At 34.3% G+C, this 17,232-nt stretch overlaps 1 protein-coding gene across 3 annotated transcripts in view; it reads right to left on the reverse strand.

The window, feature by feature from the left end:
- The window catches only part of SMC4 (structural maintenance of chromosomes 4), a 46,603-nt gene that overhangs the window by 19,123 nt on the left and 10,248 nt on the right, over nt 1-17,232 (reverse strand). For all 3 annotated transcript variants that reach the window (XM_037841665.1, XM_037841673.1, XM_037841681.1), the window contains 8 exons: nt 9,093-9,257; nt 8,702-8,829; nt 8,037-8,177; nt 7,165-7,315; nt 5,655-5,819; nt 3,765-3,998; nt 2,462-2,647; nt 1,122-1,283 (listed from right to left, as the gene is read on the reverse strand). In XM_037841665.1, the coding sequence (XP_037697593.1) occupies nt 1,122-1,283; nt 2,462-2,647; nt 3,765-3,998; nt 5,655-5,819; nt 7,165-7,315; nt 8,037-8,177; nt 8,702-8,829; nt 9,093-9,257 (1,332 nt within the window). The remainder of the gene's footprint in view (nt 1-1,121; nt 1,284-2,461; nt 2,648-3,764; nt 3,999-5,654; nt 5,820-7,164; nt 7,316-8,036; nt 8,178-8,701; nt 8,830-9,092; nt 9,258-17,232) is intronic.

The following is a 17,232-nucleotide window of genomic DNA, read 5'->3' on the forward strand; positions in this document are numbered from 1 at the left end:
ATATATTTGCAAATCATCTATCTGAAAAGAGACTTGTAACCAGAATATATAAAGATCCTTACAACTCAGTAGTAAAAAGACAACACAACTAGAAAATGGGCAAAGGATTTGGACAGTTCACTAAAGAAGACATACAAACTGTCAATGAGCACATGAAAAGATACACCATTAGTCATTAGGGAATTATAAATCAAAACCAGAATGAGACTGCTTTACATCCACTAAAATGGCCATAATCAAAATATTAGTAAGGATGTGGAGAAACTTGAACCTTCACACATTGCTGGTGGTAAAGTGGCAGAGCCACCATGGAAAACAATCTGTCAGTTCCTTAAAAAGTTAAACAAGGACTTACCATATGATCCAGACATTCCACTCCAAGGTGTGTGTATGTATACATATACACTCAAGAGAACTGAAAACATGCTCACACAAAAAACTTATGGTTTATAGCAGCATTATTGCCAAAGAAGCCAAAAAGGGGAAACTCAAATGTCCATCAACTGATGAATGGATAAAGAAAATGCAGTATATCCATACACAGAATATCCAGCCATAAAAAGAATGAAGTACTGATGTATGTTACAACATAGATGAAAGTTGCAGACATGGTGAATCCAAGAAATCTTATGTACAAGACCACATGCTGTATAATTCCATTTATACAAAAGGTGTCGATTAGGCACATCTATGGAAAGAAAGTGGACTAGCGTTTGCAGTGGGCTGTGGATGGGGGATCAGAGAGTAAATGCTGGTGGGTATAGTATTTCTTTTCTGGGCTGAAGAACATATTCTCAGATTAGACAGTGATAATGGTTGCACAACCTTGTTATCCTAAAAATCACTAAGCTGTTCAATTTAAATCAGTGAATCACATGGTATGTGAATTAAATCTCAATAACATTCTTATTTAAAAACTTATTGACGATGAAAATCAGAAATGCAAAATGAGTCACCCTGACACTGGAATGGATATTCCTTTAGGGGAGGCACTGCATAATTTTTGTCACAAAAAACCTCTCAGGTGTTCACTGAATAACTGTGAAGAAACAGCTAGTATATAAATAGAAACATTTGCTAATTAAAAATTAAATTACAGGTAGCTTATTATGAATACCCACCTTATCTAAACCTATGAAAGTTGCAACTCCAATATTTTGTCTTTTAAGGAAGTTTACACATTCTTGGGCTGTGTCAATAGAATCAACAACAATGTAGTCTAATGCATGACAACAGGATGAAATAGCAACATCGTATTTTTCATCAATGGCTCCTAGGTCCCCCTAATAATTGGGAGGAGGGGGAAAAAATCAAGATGTAAATGCCAAGGAATTAGGCTAAAAGCACAGGATCATTCCAGTACTAGTTATATAGATTTTCCAAGTTATTTTTAATTGTAAAACTATACATACACATGGTTTTAAAAGGTAAAAAAAGAGCACACATGAAAAATTCAAATTATCTCTTACCCTAAGCCTTCCTCTTCTGCAGAGACAATCATTATTAGTTTTTTTAATCTACCTTTCAAAAAAGTTTATAGATATGAAAACAGTTCAAATTTTAATGAGCATAAAATGAAAGAACTCTTTATTTCATGAAAATGAAAACAGAGAATGTGAAGATTTGAAACCTAAAAGGACTATAAGTAAAAACCTAGAAAACAATAAAACTCTGACTTATTGACAGCCATCTAAGATTATGTAGGTCTTCAGGAAACATATTTACCCACGATCAATCTATTAATAAAATAGCTATCTAGCAGCATTCTACTATTGATTGGCTTTATTCTTCTTTAGAGCAAATGAACACAATCCAGTTGTATATCTTCAAGAAAATAAGATAGAAATCACTTGATTTGTAGACATGGAAGCAACTGTGCTGTATATTCTTCATTTGTCATTCTGGATCCACTTTCTCCTCTGCTCGTTCTTCAGAAGCTGCTTCTTATGGACTACATCAACTACACTGAGGGCAGGAGCCACAGCTCCCATCCTTCTTCAGGCTCCAGAATGGTAATGATCCCCACTACTGCTAGCCTTGAGTTTCCACATTATCCCTAGTTGATTTTCCTAAATCCTGGCTACACCTTTAGAATAATGGTACAAAACCCAGAATGTTATCAAATTCTTAATTTTTTTTTAAAGGATAAAGGGGTTTTGTTAAATACATTTATTTATTCCTGCTAGTTTTTTCCCCACTGGCATGTAATAAAATGAATGTAATCTATAAACCTAAGGAAAAAACTTAATTTTTAGCTGTGAATCTATGCCATGAAGAATTTCATCAAGTTTGAGTATTTATAAGAACAAAACGTTTTAAAATGAATGTTCCTAAAACCAAAAACGAGTATTATTTATGTACACTGACACTCAATTTAGTTATGTAAGTCAAGGTGAAGAAAATAATTTACTGTATCTCTTGAGAAATAATGTAAAGTTGTTCCCAAACAAATCTACTTTACCAATCTTCCATATATTCCTGGAATCCTGCCAGACTTTTTTTCTTGAATTATTGCATCAAGGACCTTCCCTCTACTTTGATTCATCGCTAAAGAACTCTTTGCTTCTTCAACTTTTTGGAAAAGATCACGAACCAAACTTTTGAAGTTTATTTCTTCTTGTGTAAGTTTTTGAAGTTCTTTTTCTTTCTGAAAGTGAAAAGTAAATTAATCCCAGAAGCATTAGATCCTAAATATGTGCAAGCATAGCACAGAATTATGTGTAATGCCTCAGTAATAGTAAAGAAAGAAAAGAACAACAATAAACCCTTGAACCAGAACTCAGCTGCCACATTACAAATGCTGGTTTGGTTCTGGAAGATGTGGATCATCTTCTGTTTTAAAAAGGGCACAAGTTATTTGGGTCAGTAACAAGGAACATAAATTGCAAGACAGTTCTAGGAGCCATTCATACACAGAAACAAGTGCTAGGGCTATGGAAATCCCAATTTGGCCCCACAAAGTTATGCAGAAGTGTGTCCTAATTCCTAAATTCTTCCCTAATAAAAAATAAACCTAGATATGAAACCTAGATATGGGCAGGACTATGGTTATGCTGTGCTTTATTTTCTAGTTAAACAAATGAAAAACAAAACAGAGCTCTGACAATATATTAGAAGGGATATGAAGGGAGCAAGGTGACTGAAGAGTCCTATTGCTATACAAAAATGTCTTGCTGTGAACATGGAGGGAACCACACCCCCTAAACTCTCATTTTCCAACTTAAAAGCAGCTATTTTTTTTCCAACCATTTTTGTCTCTTGGCTTTAAATTATCACCTCTACTACCTATCAAATTGGTATAAAATTCTAAGTTAATACAATTCATTAAAAAATAACTGACTAACCAAGGAAGATGAAAATATTCACATGCTACAACTTAAGTTTACATTTAAATTCTGTATAGTCATAAAATTTCCTTATGATCAAAAAGTGTACATCAACTGAAACAGAAAACTTATTTTCAGCATAATTTTTCTCCAAACAGCACTTTTTTTTGCCTGATGAGGATTTGGAGATTATTTTAAAGCATATGAAATTTGTTAGACATCTAATTCACTTAAGAAAAGGAAGGGTACTGATGGGCTAAGCTAGATATCTTTTGGAAAGATTATACTGAATGAAAAAAAAACAAACAAAAAACCCCACAAAAACCATGTATCAGATGCAGGTGTTTGGGATTAAAAAATGTATTATGTATGTGTATGTATATATATAACCAGGGTTGAGAAACATATTCAGATGAAATAAGGAATAAAGGTATTTACCTCTTTTAAGTTTTGTTCAGCTTGCGGGAGTTTTTCCTCTATATCTTTGATGGCAGTTTTCCTTTCTTTAAGAGTCTCAGAAGCTGCAATCAGAGCTTCCTTGGCCTTACTTAACTGAGACACTGCAGTATTGTGACAACTGAGATAGATATCAAGTTCTGATTGGGCTACATCCATTTTTGAACGTGCTTCATTTACTGATTTGCTAAAACCCATGAGTTCTTTCTCTCGACTCTGTTAAAATATAGCAGATGACATTAAATCTGAAATTATGTATTTTTAAACCTAAATGAAAACCATACACTTTGATTCAATTTAAGAGAGTCTACAAACATAATATATTGAAAAAAAATAATTCTTACGAGTAGAATGCGCTAGTAATTTTTTACCTAGTTGTCAATGTTTACTGTACATAATCTCACAGATTTAAGTATTGTAAAGGCATTTAGCTTTAAAGTTAAAAGAACTATGATAAAACTAAATACAGAATAATTCTACAACACTTGGTAGTTTGAAGTCTTTTCACAGTTGATTCCACAAGAGCTTCATGAAATAGATACTGGTGTGCTCATTTTAGTGATTAAAACAAAGAAGAAAGGAATGGTTGAAAGAGAATAAAAACTTGGGTCTAACCTCTAGATTTCATGATCTTTCCACATCACCTTACTTGAAATGGTAATATATAATGTATAAGGAGTATTCAGCAGAAAGTTGTCTTGAAAATCTTTGGGGTTACGTCCAAGGCCATCAAATAATCAATTTCATGGAGAAAAACATGAACACACACACGTATGCACATACAGCTCATTATGTGCCAGGCATTATGTATGTATTAACTGCTTAATCAAACCTCATAAGGTAAATATTATTACTATGCCCATGTTATACTTCAGGAAAATGAGGTCAGAGGTTAAGTAACTTGCTCCAAGTCAGTCAGTTGTTAAGTAGCAGATGAAGATAACTTGGATTCGAGACCTGGCTTTGTCATTTACAACAGCTGCAAGGCACATAGGTGAACTCAATATAGATTAGATAGGTATATGTGAAAATTCATCACCCATAAAGGAAGCTATTGTATAATCCACTGCCACTCTAATCAAGGGGGTATCCTACTTAAACAGTTTTGTGGTGTGACATTAGAACATTTCTATATTCTAAAACAGAATCTACTATGTTTTGTAACCTTTTGTACAGTTAATTCAAATTGCATACTATTATATTCTAAAATGTCTATTTTAACATGCCCAGCATTGTCTAAAATTTTAGCCGTGGTAACACAAAGATAGCTAAACTTCATATTTATACTTTTGATAAGTAGATAAGCTGTTATCAATTTGATAACCTCATGTTCTTGTTTTATTAATGAAGTGCTAAAATAACAATAGCTAACATCAATGTCTAAATTGATAGATACTTTATGCAAGTACGTATCTTTTAACTTCATGTAAGTATATGTATCTTTTAATTTCACAAAGATTCACCAGGTTGGTAATATTTTCTTCCCCCTTTTGCCCACAGTTTTTATGAGGAGATAGCACATCAATAATCAAGAAAAAAGATTTAGGAGAAGACGATGAACTTGATGATGATCCCAGAGACTTAAAGAATGGCATATATAACGATTAAAGTACCTGACAATCATAGGACTAGCATATGTCACATTTTCTGCTACTGTTGTAAACTCTTATTCAATTAACTTTTTTTTTTAAATGAGAAAGGGGAAAAGTCAGTAGGGGAAAGAATACAGACTAACCATTCTAGGAATGTTACATATTAAAAGTCCAAACTTTTTCTTCTAATAGTTCAGTTTTAGTTATCACTACAGAAACAATCTTCAAGCAAAAAACTATACAGCTATCAAAATAAACACCAATTGATAAAGAACCTTACTTCTTTTTCTTTTTGAAGTCCTTGAGTTTCCTGTTTAAGGCTATCCATAACTTCCTTTAGTTTTTTTTCTTCTTTCTCCTTTTCCTTTTCCAGGACTTTTTTTTTAGCTGTTGTCTCAGTTATTATATTCTCACTCTGGGCAGGCACGCTTTTAAATTCTTCAACCTAAGATTATAAAACAAATTAACGTTATAGGAGCATGTACATTTAGGCTTCCAATACCATGACTATTTGACTCATTTAATAGCATTTCTTAGGCTCTTCTAGGTCTTTGGTGTTTTCTTTACAACTGGATTTGAAATAGGTGGCTAGTACTTTCTTGACCATTCATTACCATTTCCATATGCTCTCAGTTTAAAGGCAAAACTAATTCTATGAAATTCTGATTCCTTAGGAAAGAAAATTCTCCCCAGCATTTGTTGAGTAGCCAAGATGTATCAATTAGGTCTTTCCTCCTTCCCTCCCAATTTCAGGCTGTAATTATGATTCTTTAGTTACAGATACGCTCTGACTCAATACGTGGAATTACCTAAACTATCTATCATTCATGGCACGTTACAACCAATTACAAATTGTCTTTATACCCCAAGCCTTGTTTAAATTCTATTGTCTGTCACAGCTTTATCCTTCCTGAGTCATGATGTAAAGACTAACATTTTATTCCATTATTTTGTTAATAATCATTCACTACTACTTACCTTCTCTAACTGAAAATTAATGTTTCTGTAACAGTTATACTTTGCTTAGTCTGTCTCATTTGAAGGTTATTCCCAATTCTGATTATCTCATACCAGAGCAATTCAACATTTCCCAAAACGGTGTTCCCTCATATACCAATTCACCTAAGATTTGTTAGCTGTACTAAGCAGAAAGAATTCTGTGAACAAATGTTTAGAAAATACTTAAATGGTAAAGCAGAGCCTATGCTATAATTACTATATAATCATATGGCACAAAGGTTTTTTTGAAGCTTACATTGCTATGGGTGTGATATACATCAATATATATACCAATAGAGCCGCTAAAGTTTGAGAATTCCAAAACTATGTGATCACCAGAGTCTGGCTCCTACCAAGTTAGGTATTCTCTGCAAGCTTTATCAACCCCTCGCTTTTAAATTATAAATAAGCTTTTCCCCTTCTTCCCTTTTGAAGAGGTAACTCCTGTGCTGATCTTCTTAGATTTCTGTAGGAGACAGGTAACTTTTTAAAAAGCCTACGATACCTCATCAAAAACATCATTTAAGTCACTAGTCCAATAAAACAAAAACTGCATTGTTTATCATTAAAATAGAACTATGGATTTGAAAAATGTTTTCCCAACATGTAAATTTTAGTAATATAAGTTCTAAAACTCATAGTACAATGGATATGAGGTTTTCCTTGGGTTCAGAAATAAATTCTAAAATAATTAACATTCAAAATCCTAACTCATTCTCTTAGGGGGAAATAGCTACAATAAATAAGGAAAACCAGATCTGAAATTTTAAGGCTTTTTCCCTAACACTTACCTTTTCTTTATCTTTTTGAAGTTGTTTCTCAAGTTTTTTGGCTTTACTTGTAGCATGCTTTAATTTTTCCCTAACTTGAACATCTTCCAAATCTAGCTGTGTAAATTTTCCTTTGTTCTCCTCAATAAACTTTGTAATTTTATTCAGTTTCCTAGCGAAGCAAGAAAATAGCCATTATTTTTGATATTCAGATATACTAGAGCCATGTTATTTACCCTGCCTAGAACACATGCTTTATATTTCCAAGCTCTTATTGGGAGGACCCTAGATCTCTCCCTGTTCTGATATTAGAGGAAGCTATTAAAATTTTGTGATTATGAGTTTATTTTGCCTTTCTAAGTTGGATGGGAAATACTATATTTTTCAGGGACCACGATATCTAGGTATACAAGCATTTTTCCTCTAAGGCAAATAAAAACGATTTTAAAAAACAAAAAAGAAAATCACATAGGTAAGAAGAGATATTGGTGTCACTGAATATTGTTACAGAGTAGGAAATTAAATTAAATCTATCTAGAGTAATCCAAATTTTACCTTAATTTTATTTGTGGACTCTTTGTTCTTAAGATTACCCTGTCTTGTCAAATGCTCAGTTTCGATGTGATGTTTGTGTTACTGTGTTCTGTCACTAGGGGGTAGCAGTCTCCATTATTTTATGACTTAAGAGTCTGGCATTCAATCTGTAATGATGAATTGGATGTAGGGCAATTCAAGTGTATTTTTTTCCCCTAAAAGGAGACCATTTTATATGCTGGCAAATATGGTACACTGGCAGTGTGCTGATAGTAGGTTTATATAGAGACACACAAAGAAATACATAATAAAATTAACTGAAACCAAATACTTTTAGTATTTTCCAAAAAAATTATTACTTCTCTACATCTTTTACAGCTTTATTCTTAGCTTTCATTTCATTTGACAGTATATTGCTCTTCTCATTAATTTCTTTGGTGTCTTCATGAATTTTTTCCTTTTGAGTTTCCATTTCAGCAATTCGTTTCTGCAGATCATAACTACAGGGGAGAAAAAGAAAATGGAGATACCAAAATGCCACTTTAAAAACTGTATAACTATTTTAAGTAAAATCAGTTGTTTGAACAGCATTCTTTTTAAAAAATATGAATTTTTTTATACGCAAAGCAATTATTACATTGTTTAAAATATTCTTAACTACAGTCAATTTACAATTACCTAGGCTATTGAGGGAAAATAAAACATAGTCAAGGCTAGAATTAGGGATAAAATAGGTTCAGTGTAAACAAATAAAATTACATCTATTCTATGAATTAAAAAAAAAGTACATGAAACTATTAAGTATAGTAATACTTGTGAACCTACCTCCCAACTTAAGAGTAGATTACTAAAAAGTTAACTTCAGTGCTATTGTAAATAACCCTAATTCAATTAATTCATTACATAAACAATGTTTAGAATATTTACCCCTTCAGTCTTCTTGCTTCTCTAACATAGGAAAAGAGAAGGGCTTTGACTTAATAGTCAGAAACTAATACAAAAATTGATAAATTAAGGTACTTACATGTAATATTGACAAACATGATTCTTTTTCTTAAATATTTCATTTTCCAAGGTAAGAAATTCGATGGCTATGTTTTTCTCTCCTTCAAGGGCATCCTTTTCCTTTTCTACCATCTTAACTCTGTTTAACTACAAAAGTAAGAAATTTAATAGCACACAATTTATATGTACAATGTGAATTTGAAATATGCCAACCCAAGATAAAAACATATCAATTATATTAACAGAATTCATTTTATATGTTGCCAGTAATAAAAATATAAAATTCAACTCAAAATAATAGACATTTCTTCAGTAACAATGACCTATTACAACTTGAATATTTGACTCAATAAAATTTGTAATCCATAAACCAAGCATTTTGATTTTCAACAAGTTAACCAAAGATTCACCTTTTCTCCTCTGTGTTCATTTAATATTTCAACTCTCCGACATAAAACTTTAATAGGTTCATTTAGCCGTCCACAACCAATTATATCTTCTAAATATTCAAGCATACCCTCATCATGTTCAGTTTGGCCTTTTGGTTTCATCATAGCGATTTGTTCAACTTCACCCTTTAAAAAAAGTCATATTTCATACTCTTACATGTTGAGCTAAATAATCTTAAGTGAGAACTAGAAGTAGTCAATTGACAAATTCCAAAATAGTAATTAATAACTTGATGTATATCAAGTAGCTTAAAAAGACTGAAGTACCAATAAAAATGTTCCATCTACTGATATTCTTAAGAGTTGTAGTTTTACATAAGAGGATAAGAAATGTGTATTTGTATTCCTTTACATTAATTTTTATTATACATACCACACACACACAAATCCAAAGGCAGATTCCCCACCTAGAACGCTCTTTCAATATAAAATCAATAAATTCTTAAACTTTTCTATTAAGCAAAATTCAGCAACTTATTCATTAAAATTCAATTACTGTGACAACATTAACTGTTGATAACATCTTTAGAACTCCTGCTCTAAAAGAGAATTTTCAAAAAGACCCCTGATGGTTAAATATAGTTGGAACCCTGTCCCAAGGTGGTTAGTATTATTGAACTTTTCTTTGTAAACTTGCTGTTATGAGTTCCTCAGGAAATACCAGTTTCACAGGGATCTTAAGCACAATGTTCTAACTTTCTAAAAACAAGAGCCTTAAATAGAAACTATTTCTCACAGTAACAGAAGATATCCCACTGACTACCTTGACCAGAGAAAACTAACGGCACTGGTATATGACACTGGGAAAACTGTGCTTGCAATAACTAATATAACAACTCTAAACTGCAATTAAAATCTTACATTAACTTCAAATATGTGTACTTATGCAGTTTAATTATAACCTTCACAAAGGTAATGTGAAACAAAACAAAACAAAACACAAAAAGCACAATCCATAACCTTAAGGGCTGTCTGCCAGGCAGCCTTTTAGTATGATGGTAGAGAAAAATTTTGCCTCAACATGCTCAGGCAAAATGCTGTTACTAAACTTCACAGAAGTAGCCTGCTTACACTCTTTACTATTACAACAGAAAAAAGCACAGGCAAGTAGCAAAAATATACCCTTATTTCCAACATAATAGTTAACTGAACAAAGTCAAGAAATCTACTTGTTGAATGTCAATTTTTATATACACCATTACTTTTCTGTACTGACAATCCATCGGCACAAGATTTTCAAATATAAAGTGAAATGTTACCCAAGGAGTCTATTTTTTTATATTTTCTCCATAAACTTCATTGCATTGTGTATGAATCAATGTTTAAACAAAACAACATATAATGTAGGTATTTATATAATTTATTCTGCTTTCAAATATCACCTGTTTCCAAATGTTTGCAGCATTTACATTTTAGATAGGATCTAAGCCTGGAAGAATTTCCACAGCTTTTTGGATAATAACAGGAAAAACTCCAGCCACTAAAGAAGCCAAGAGTCAGCTTCAATTTTTAAAAATCTAAGTAGGGTTTATCAACAGCGAGCAGCACTACTGACATATTGAGCTGGATAGTCTTTGTTGTGGGGAGCTGACCTGAGCATTGTAAGAAGTTTAGCAGTATTTTTCGTATCTACCCGCTAGATCCCAGTAGCACCCCCACTAGTTGCAACAACCAAACATATCTGCAGATACTGCTCAATGTCCCAAGGGAGGGAGGTGTTTGAGTAAAAACAGCCCCAATTGAGAACCACTAAATCTAGAGAATTTTTTGGGTTATTGTTTATAAACCATAAATAACATCTGATACCTGATGTTTTAATACACTACCCAATTTGACTGAATATCTGAACAGCTATTTTAAGATGAGTGAAATACTATGCCCAGAGGACTTACATATCTGAATCAAACAGCCATAAATAGTATTTAAATATATACTTTCAAACAACATAAACTTGGGATTCAGTATAGTTTAAACTGTTAAAAATATTCCTAGAAGTATCATACATTTCCTGGCCAAATTATTTCTTCAAGAGGCAGAGTATAGGTATTAGGAGGCTATCTAGACTTGAGCAAAGCTTAGTGTTTGCTTGTTTAGATTATTTATTCCTCTCTCTCCAATTAAAATGAAGGATAGACAGCTATGATTTGCCTTCCACTTTAACAAGATTGTCCAGCTGGGGGAAACAAAAATTAAAAAAGAAAAACAAGGACATTCATTTATCGGAATGTAAGTCCCATGTAACACTCACCTACCACCGACATACTTTGACCTTTCTAGAAAGGTTTTTACAATTATTTACTCTAGATAATGCTCTACTACATGGATCATTATTCTATGTGACATTCATTTATTTACCAGTTACTGTATTATCAGATTACTACTATCTAAATCATTAAGATACTAGAACATCGAGGCCTTTACTTATCCTCTGGCTATCAGGACTGCTATGGTATTTCAATGACAACCTGGGCCTTCTCTTATGACTGTTCCTCGCTTATTCTTTGCCTGCCCCACCAGTGGCTATCATTTGCTTTCTTCCTTCTTTTTCCATTTTGTGCCACCTTATATGTAATCTATACGGAGGGTGTAAGTAGAAGGCCCCTTCTTATTTTTTAAGAAACATATCTGTCTATACCATGCAACAAGATATTTCAGAAGCAACAATGAAAATAACATCAATCTGAATTTAAAGTCACTTGTCCATACCAAGGCTCTTAATTATGATGACACAAAGATGTTTAAATTGCTATAATAGCATCTGAAGCTGGCAAAGTTTCATAGGCCCCCACACTGTTATCTCTATTTCTACAGCTCAAACCCCACCAAACAAGGTTTTAAACTTTCTTTCCCCCCACTGCTAGTTAAGACGGACTTCTATGTTTTAAGTTAAGTTCACACTATATCACAAACATTAAGCAATTGTGTAAAAATTGATTTGGTTTTTACAAGTAACACAAAAACAACAAATTTGCTTCAAGAGAACATTTACAATACCAAGGTCTTAAAACTTAACTTACTGAAGGCTATGTTGGGAGGCAAACCAGGATACTGATCCTTTATAACTGAAATGTAATACAAATTTTGGCAAGTGTCAGCCAGAAGAACCTAAAACACTGTAAAGCTGTAATAAAACCTTTCCCTTAATGACCCCTCAAGGATTCTTAAGATAAATATGAATGCTTACATCAAAATTAAATGACCCAACAAGTGGAAGATGGTAGAATGGGAAGCTCCAATTATGAGTCCCTGTACCAAAATAACGATTGGACTGGCAGAAGCTGCCTGAATCAACTTTGGAACTCCAGAGTCTAGTGGAACACTGTGCAGCATCTAAAGAAGAAAAGGAAGTAGAGGCTGCTAAATTGCGGTAAATACCGGTGAATACCCTCCTTGAAGCAGCTACCCCCCCCCCCCCACTCCCTAGCCTTGCGGCAGGTTGCAGTGGGGACTAGTGCAGCTCGCTAATTTCAAGTGTGGGATGTGGATGACTTAGTCTTCCAAAATCTGTGTGTGTGCTTTGATTGCTGATCACTGCCTTTGGCCAGTTGCTTTGGATCACTGGAGGCTAGGTTTGAGGGTGGCTATCCTTTCAAACCCTCAGGCAAAAGTGGTGGCGAAATCTTAAAGACTCTTCCTCAAAACTACAAAAAACAGTTAAAAGGCTGCAGTAAGCCGACAAGTGCCAAATCAAGAAAACACAGCTTCGAAAGCCATAGTAGCTCCTGGTGCCCTTGCTGGCCCCTCCCCAACCCCCTCTGGAGCACAATGCAGTCAGTCTGAGCCCATTGTAGGTTTCTGGTAGTATCCTGGTGGGAGCAGAGTAACCCCTATTGACATGCTGGGGTGCCTGTATATTGGTGCTAATCACTCAGAGAGCAACTTGAAAGACTAGGCTAAGAAACTCCTCTCTGGCTCTCCCTCCCAAAATTTGCCCTCCAGGCAGAAGCAGCTCTGGACAGCAATGGCAGCTTAAGAACAATTAAGTCAAAGCAGCCTGGAGCAAGGGCATACCTGCTTTAAGTCATACAAGAGAGCACCCAGAAGAGGGAGAAAGTCTATTTCATAGGGAGTAAAGGAGCATTTGAGTTCCTGTGAGCAGAGAATTCCTGAGGCAACTAGCAAGCACAGGCCCTGGGAAAGACACAAGCTCAGAAATGACAGGGCCAACCCTGCAATTCACATTCACCTCTGGCTGATCTTGATAGGGCTGAATTTTGAAATTCAGCACCCACAAACACACAGAGCCAATTTGCAAAGACAGCTGTTTTTTTGCATTTGTGTGTTTGATTTTGTTAACTCCTGGCACCCCAAGAAAATGTCATAACAATGGCTGGACACTTAAAAACACTAAAATGTATAGTACACCAAAAAAATACAAGTCAAGCAAAGAAACAGAAAATGATGGCCCATCAAAAGGAAGAGGATACAATCCAGAAAAACCAACAAAGAACAGACTGTGGACACACCACTCAAAACTTTTAAAAAAATGACTTCAAAAATGCTCAAGGAGATAAAGGAAAATACCGAGAAAGAACAAAAAGGAAAATAATGAATGAGCAATATGAGTCTTAATACAGAGAAATTTTAAAAAGGAACCAAACAGAAACAATAGAATTGAACCTTACAATAACTGAAAAATTCCCAAGAGGATTTCAAAAGCAAGATTGGAGCTAGCAGAAGAAAGCATCAGTGAATTTGAAGACAAGACAATTGAAATTAGTTAGGCTGAGGACCAGAAAGAAAAAAAGAATTATAAAAAGTGAGGGGAGAAAAAAAAAAAGGCCTAAAAGACCCTTGGGACGCTATTAAGTGTAACAATATATAGGCATTACGCGATTCTCAAAAGGAGACGAGAAAGGGGCATATGCTGGTTTGGATCTGTTACATATACCCCAGAAAAGCCTATGTTCTTTTAATCTAATCTTGTGGGGGCAGACCTATTGCGGACATAAACTTTTGATTAGGTTGTTTCCATGGAGATGTGACCCCACCGTTTCAAGGTGGGTCTTAATCCCCTTGCTAGAGTCCTCTAGGAGACGATAAAAGGCAGAGACATTTTGGAGAATAGGGAGAAGCTAAGAGATGTAATCCAGAGTCTGACCCTGGGAGAAGCAATGAGGAGCCACAGGAGCTGAGAGTGTTATTTTTGAAACCAGAAGCTGGCAGATCAGCAGACATCACCATGTGTCTCCCTATGTGACAGAGGGACCCTGTATTGGGACACTTTCATGGCCTTAGAACTGTAAATCTGCAACCTAATAAATCCTCATTGAAAAAGCCAACCCATTTCTGTGTATATGGCAGTACAGCAGCTTAGCAAACTGAAACAGGGCAGAAGGAACAGTCAAAGAAATAATGACATAGAACTCCCCAAACCTAGCAAAAGATGTGAATATGCACATCCAAGAAGCTCAGAGAACACCAAACAGAATAAACATGAAGAAAAATACACCCTGTCATATGTTGATCACACTATCAAATGCAAAGGACAAAAGAGAGTTCTGAAAGCTGGAAGAGAAAAGTAATGTGCTACACAGAGGGAGCCCCAATTAGATTGCCAATTTCTCATCAGAAGCCATGGCAGGAAGAAGGCAGTGGGTTGAAACACAAGTGCTGAAGGAAATCAACTGCCATCCAAGGATTTTATATCCAGGGAAACTCTCTTTCAAAAATGAGGGAGATTAAGACATTTCCAGATAAACAAAAGCTGAGGGGGTAGAACACCACTAGACCTGCCCTACCAGTAATGCTAAAGGGAATTCTTCAGACTGAAAGGAAAGGACACAAGCTAGTGGTTCAAAGCAGCATAAAGAAGTAATGACCAGCAGTAATGGTAACCATTTGGTTACCTATAAATGCCAGTACTACTGTATTGTATTTTTTGGTATGTCATTCAGTTTCCTACTTTCTACATATACTACAATGCAAATGCATAATAGTAACAAGTACAAAAAAAAGGTGGATGTAAGAGGGGTACAGGAAGAGAGTATGTGTATGCTACTGAAGTCAAGTTGGTATCAAACTAAATATGACTGCCATATATTTAACATGTTAAATTTAAACCCCATGGTAATCACAAGGAAAATATATGATAAACATATCCACATAGAAATGAGAAAACACTTGATATGGTACAAAAAAACACAAAATCAAATATAAGTAGGCATTAATAGAAGAATTAAGGGACAAAAAAAGCGTAAGACTTACAGAGAATAAACAGCAAAACGGCAGAAGAATGTCCTGAATTATCAGTAATGATTTCAAATGCAAATGGATTAAACTCTCCAGTCAAAAGGCAGATTGATAGAATGAATAAAAACTATATGCTCTCTGCAAGAGACTCACCTGAAATTCAGACACAAGTAGGTTGAAAGTGAAAGGATGGAAAAAAATATACCATGCAAGTAGTAACCAAAAGAGAGCCAGGGTAGCTATACTAATACCAAATAAAATAGACTTCAAGTTAAAAACCATTGCAAGGGGCAAAGAAGGTCACTATATACGGATAAAGGGGTCAATTCCACAAGAACAACAACAATGATAAATATATATATATGCATCTAATGACAGTACACCCAAATATATGATACAGTGACAGATTTGAAGGGAGAAAAAGATAGCTCTTCATTAATAGGGGACTTAAATACAACACATTCAATAATGGATAGGACAACTAGACAGATCTATAAAGAAATAGCAGAATGGAATAATAATATAAAATGCCTAGATCTAACAAACTGCAGCAGACTATACATTCTTCTCTAGTGTACATGGGTGATTCTCCAAAATAATCCACATATTAAGTTACAAAAAAAATCTCAATAAATAAATAAAAAAATTTCAAATCAAAGTATTTTCTCTAACCATAGAATGAGACTGGAAATAATAACAGAATGAGACCCAGAAAATTCACAAATATGTGGAAACCACAACATACCAAAATTTATATGATGCATCAAAGGTAGTGCTCAAAGGGAAATATAGCTCTTAATGTTTATGTTAAAAAGGAAGAAACATCTCAAACCAGAGACCTAATTTCACAAGCAGAGGAACTAGAAAAGGATAGAGCAAGTTAAACCCAAAGCAAGCAGGAGGAAAGAAATAACAAAGATTAGAGGAGAGAGAAAGGTGAAATAGAGAATTAAGAAACAATAGAGAATCAACAAAACCAAATGTAAGTTCTATAAAACTTTAGACTGTCAAATCAGAAATGAAGTGGGGGGGGGCATTATTACTGAACCCACAGAAATAAAAAGGATTATAAGAGGATACTACGAACAATTGTACACCAAGAAAACAGATAATCTAGATTAAATAAAAATACACAAATTACCTACACTGACTCAGGAAGAAATAGAAGATCTCAACAGACAACAGTAAAGAGAATGAATCAGTAATCAATAACCTCTCAATAAAGAAAAGCATAGAACAGATGGCTTCACTGGAGAATTTTACCAAACACTACAAGAAAAAATTAACACTAATACTGCTCAAACATTTTAAAGAAATTCATGAGAACATCGCCTAATTTACTCTATGAGGCCAGTTATCACCCTAATGCCAAAGCCAGATACAAGAAAATTACAGACCAGTATTCCTGATGAATATAGATGCAAAAATCCTCAACAAAATACTAGCAAACAGAATACAGCAGCACTTTAAAAATACTTGGAAACTTGGAAAACAAGGAAACTTCCTCAACACGATAAAGAGCATTTATGAAAAGCCGACAGATAACATCATACTGAAGGGTGAAAGACTAAAAGCTTTCCCTCTCACATCAGGAACAAGACAACAATGCCCACCAACAGCACAATTTTTCAACACTGTACCGGAAGTTCTAGCCAGGGTGTTAAGACAAGAAAAAGAAATAAAGGTATCCAAACTGGAAAGGAAGAAGTGAAACTTTTCCTATTTGCAGACATAATTCTATACAAAGAGAATCCCCAAAAATCTATAACAAAGTTACTAGAAGTAAAAAAACAAATTCAGCAATGTGGCAGGGTAGAAGATCAACATGTAAAAACCAGAAGTGTTTTTCTACACTAATAATGAGCAATTTGAAGAGGAAATCAAGAAAAAAATTCATTTACAGTAACAA

This window comes from Choloepus didactylus, chromosome 1 (genome assembly GCF_015220235.1).
Source record: "Choloepus didactylus isolate mChoDid1 chromosome 1, mChoDid1.pri, whole genome shotgun sequence".
Taxonomy (NCBI): Eukaryota; Metazoa; Chordata; class Mammalia; order Pilosa; family Megalonychidae; genus Choloepus; species Choloepus didactylus.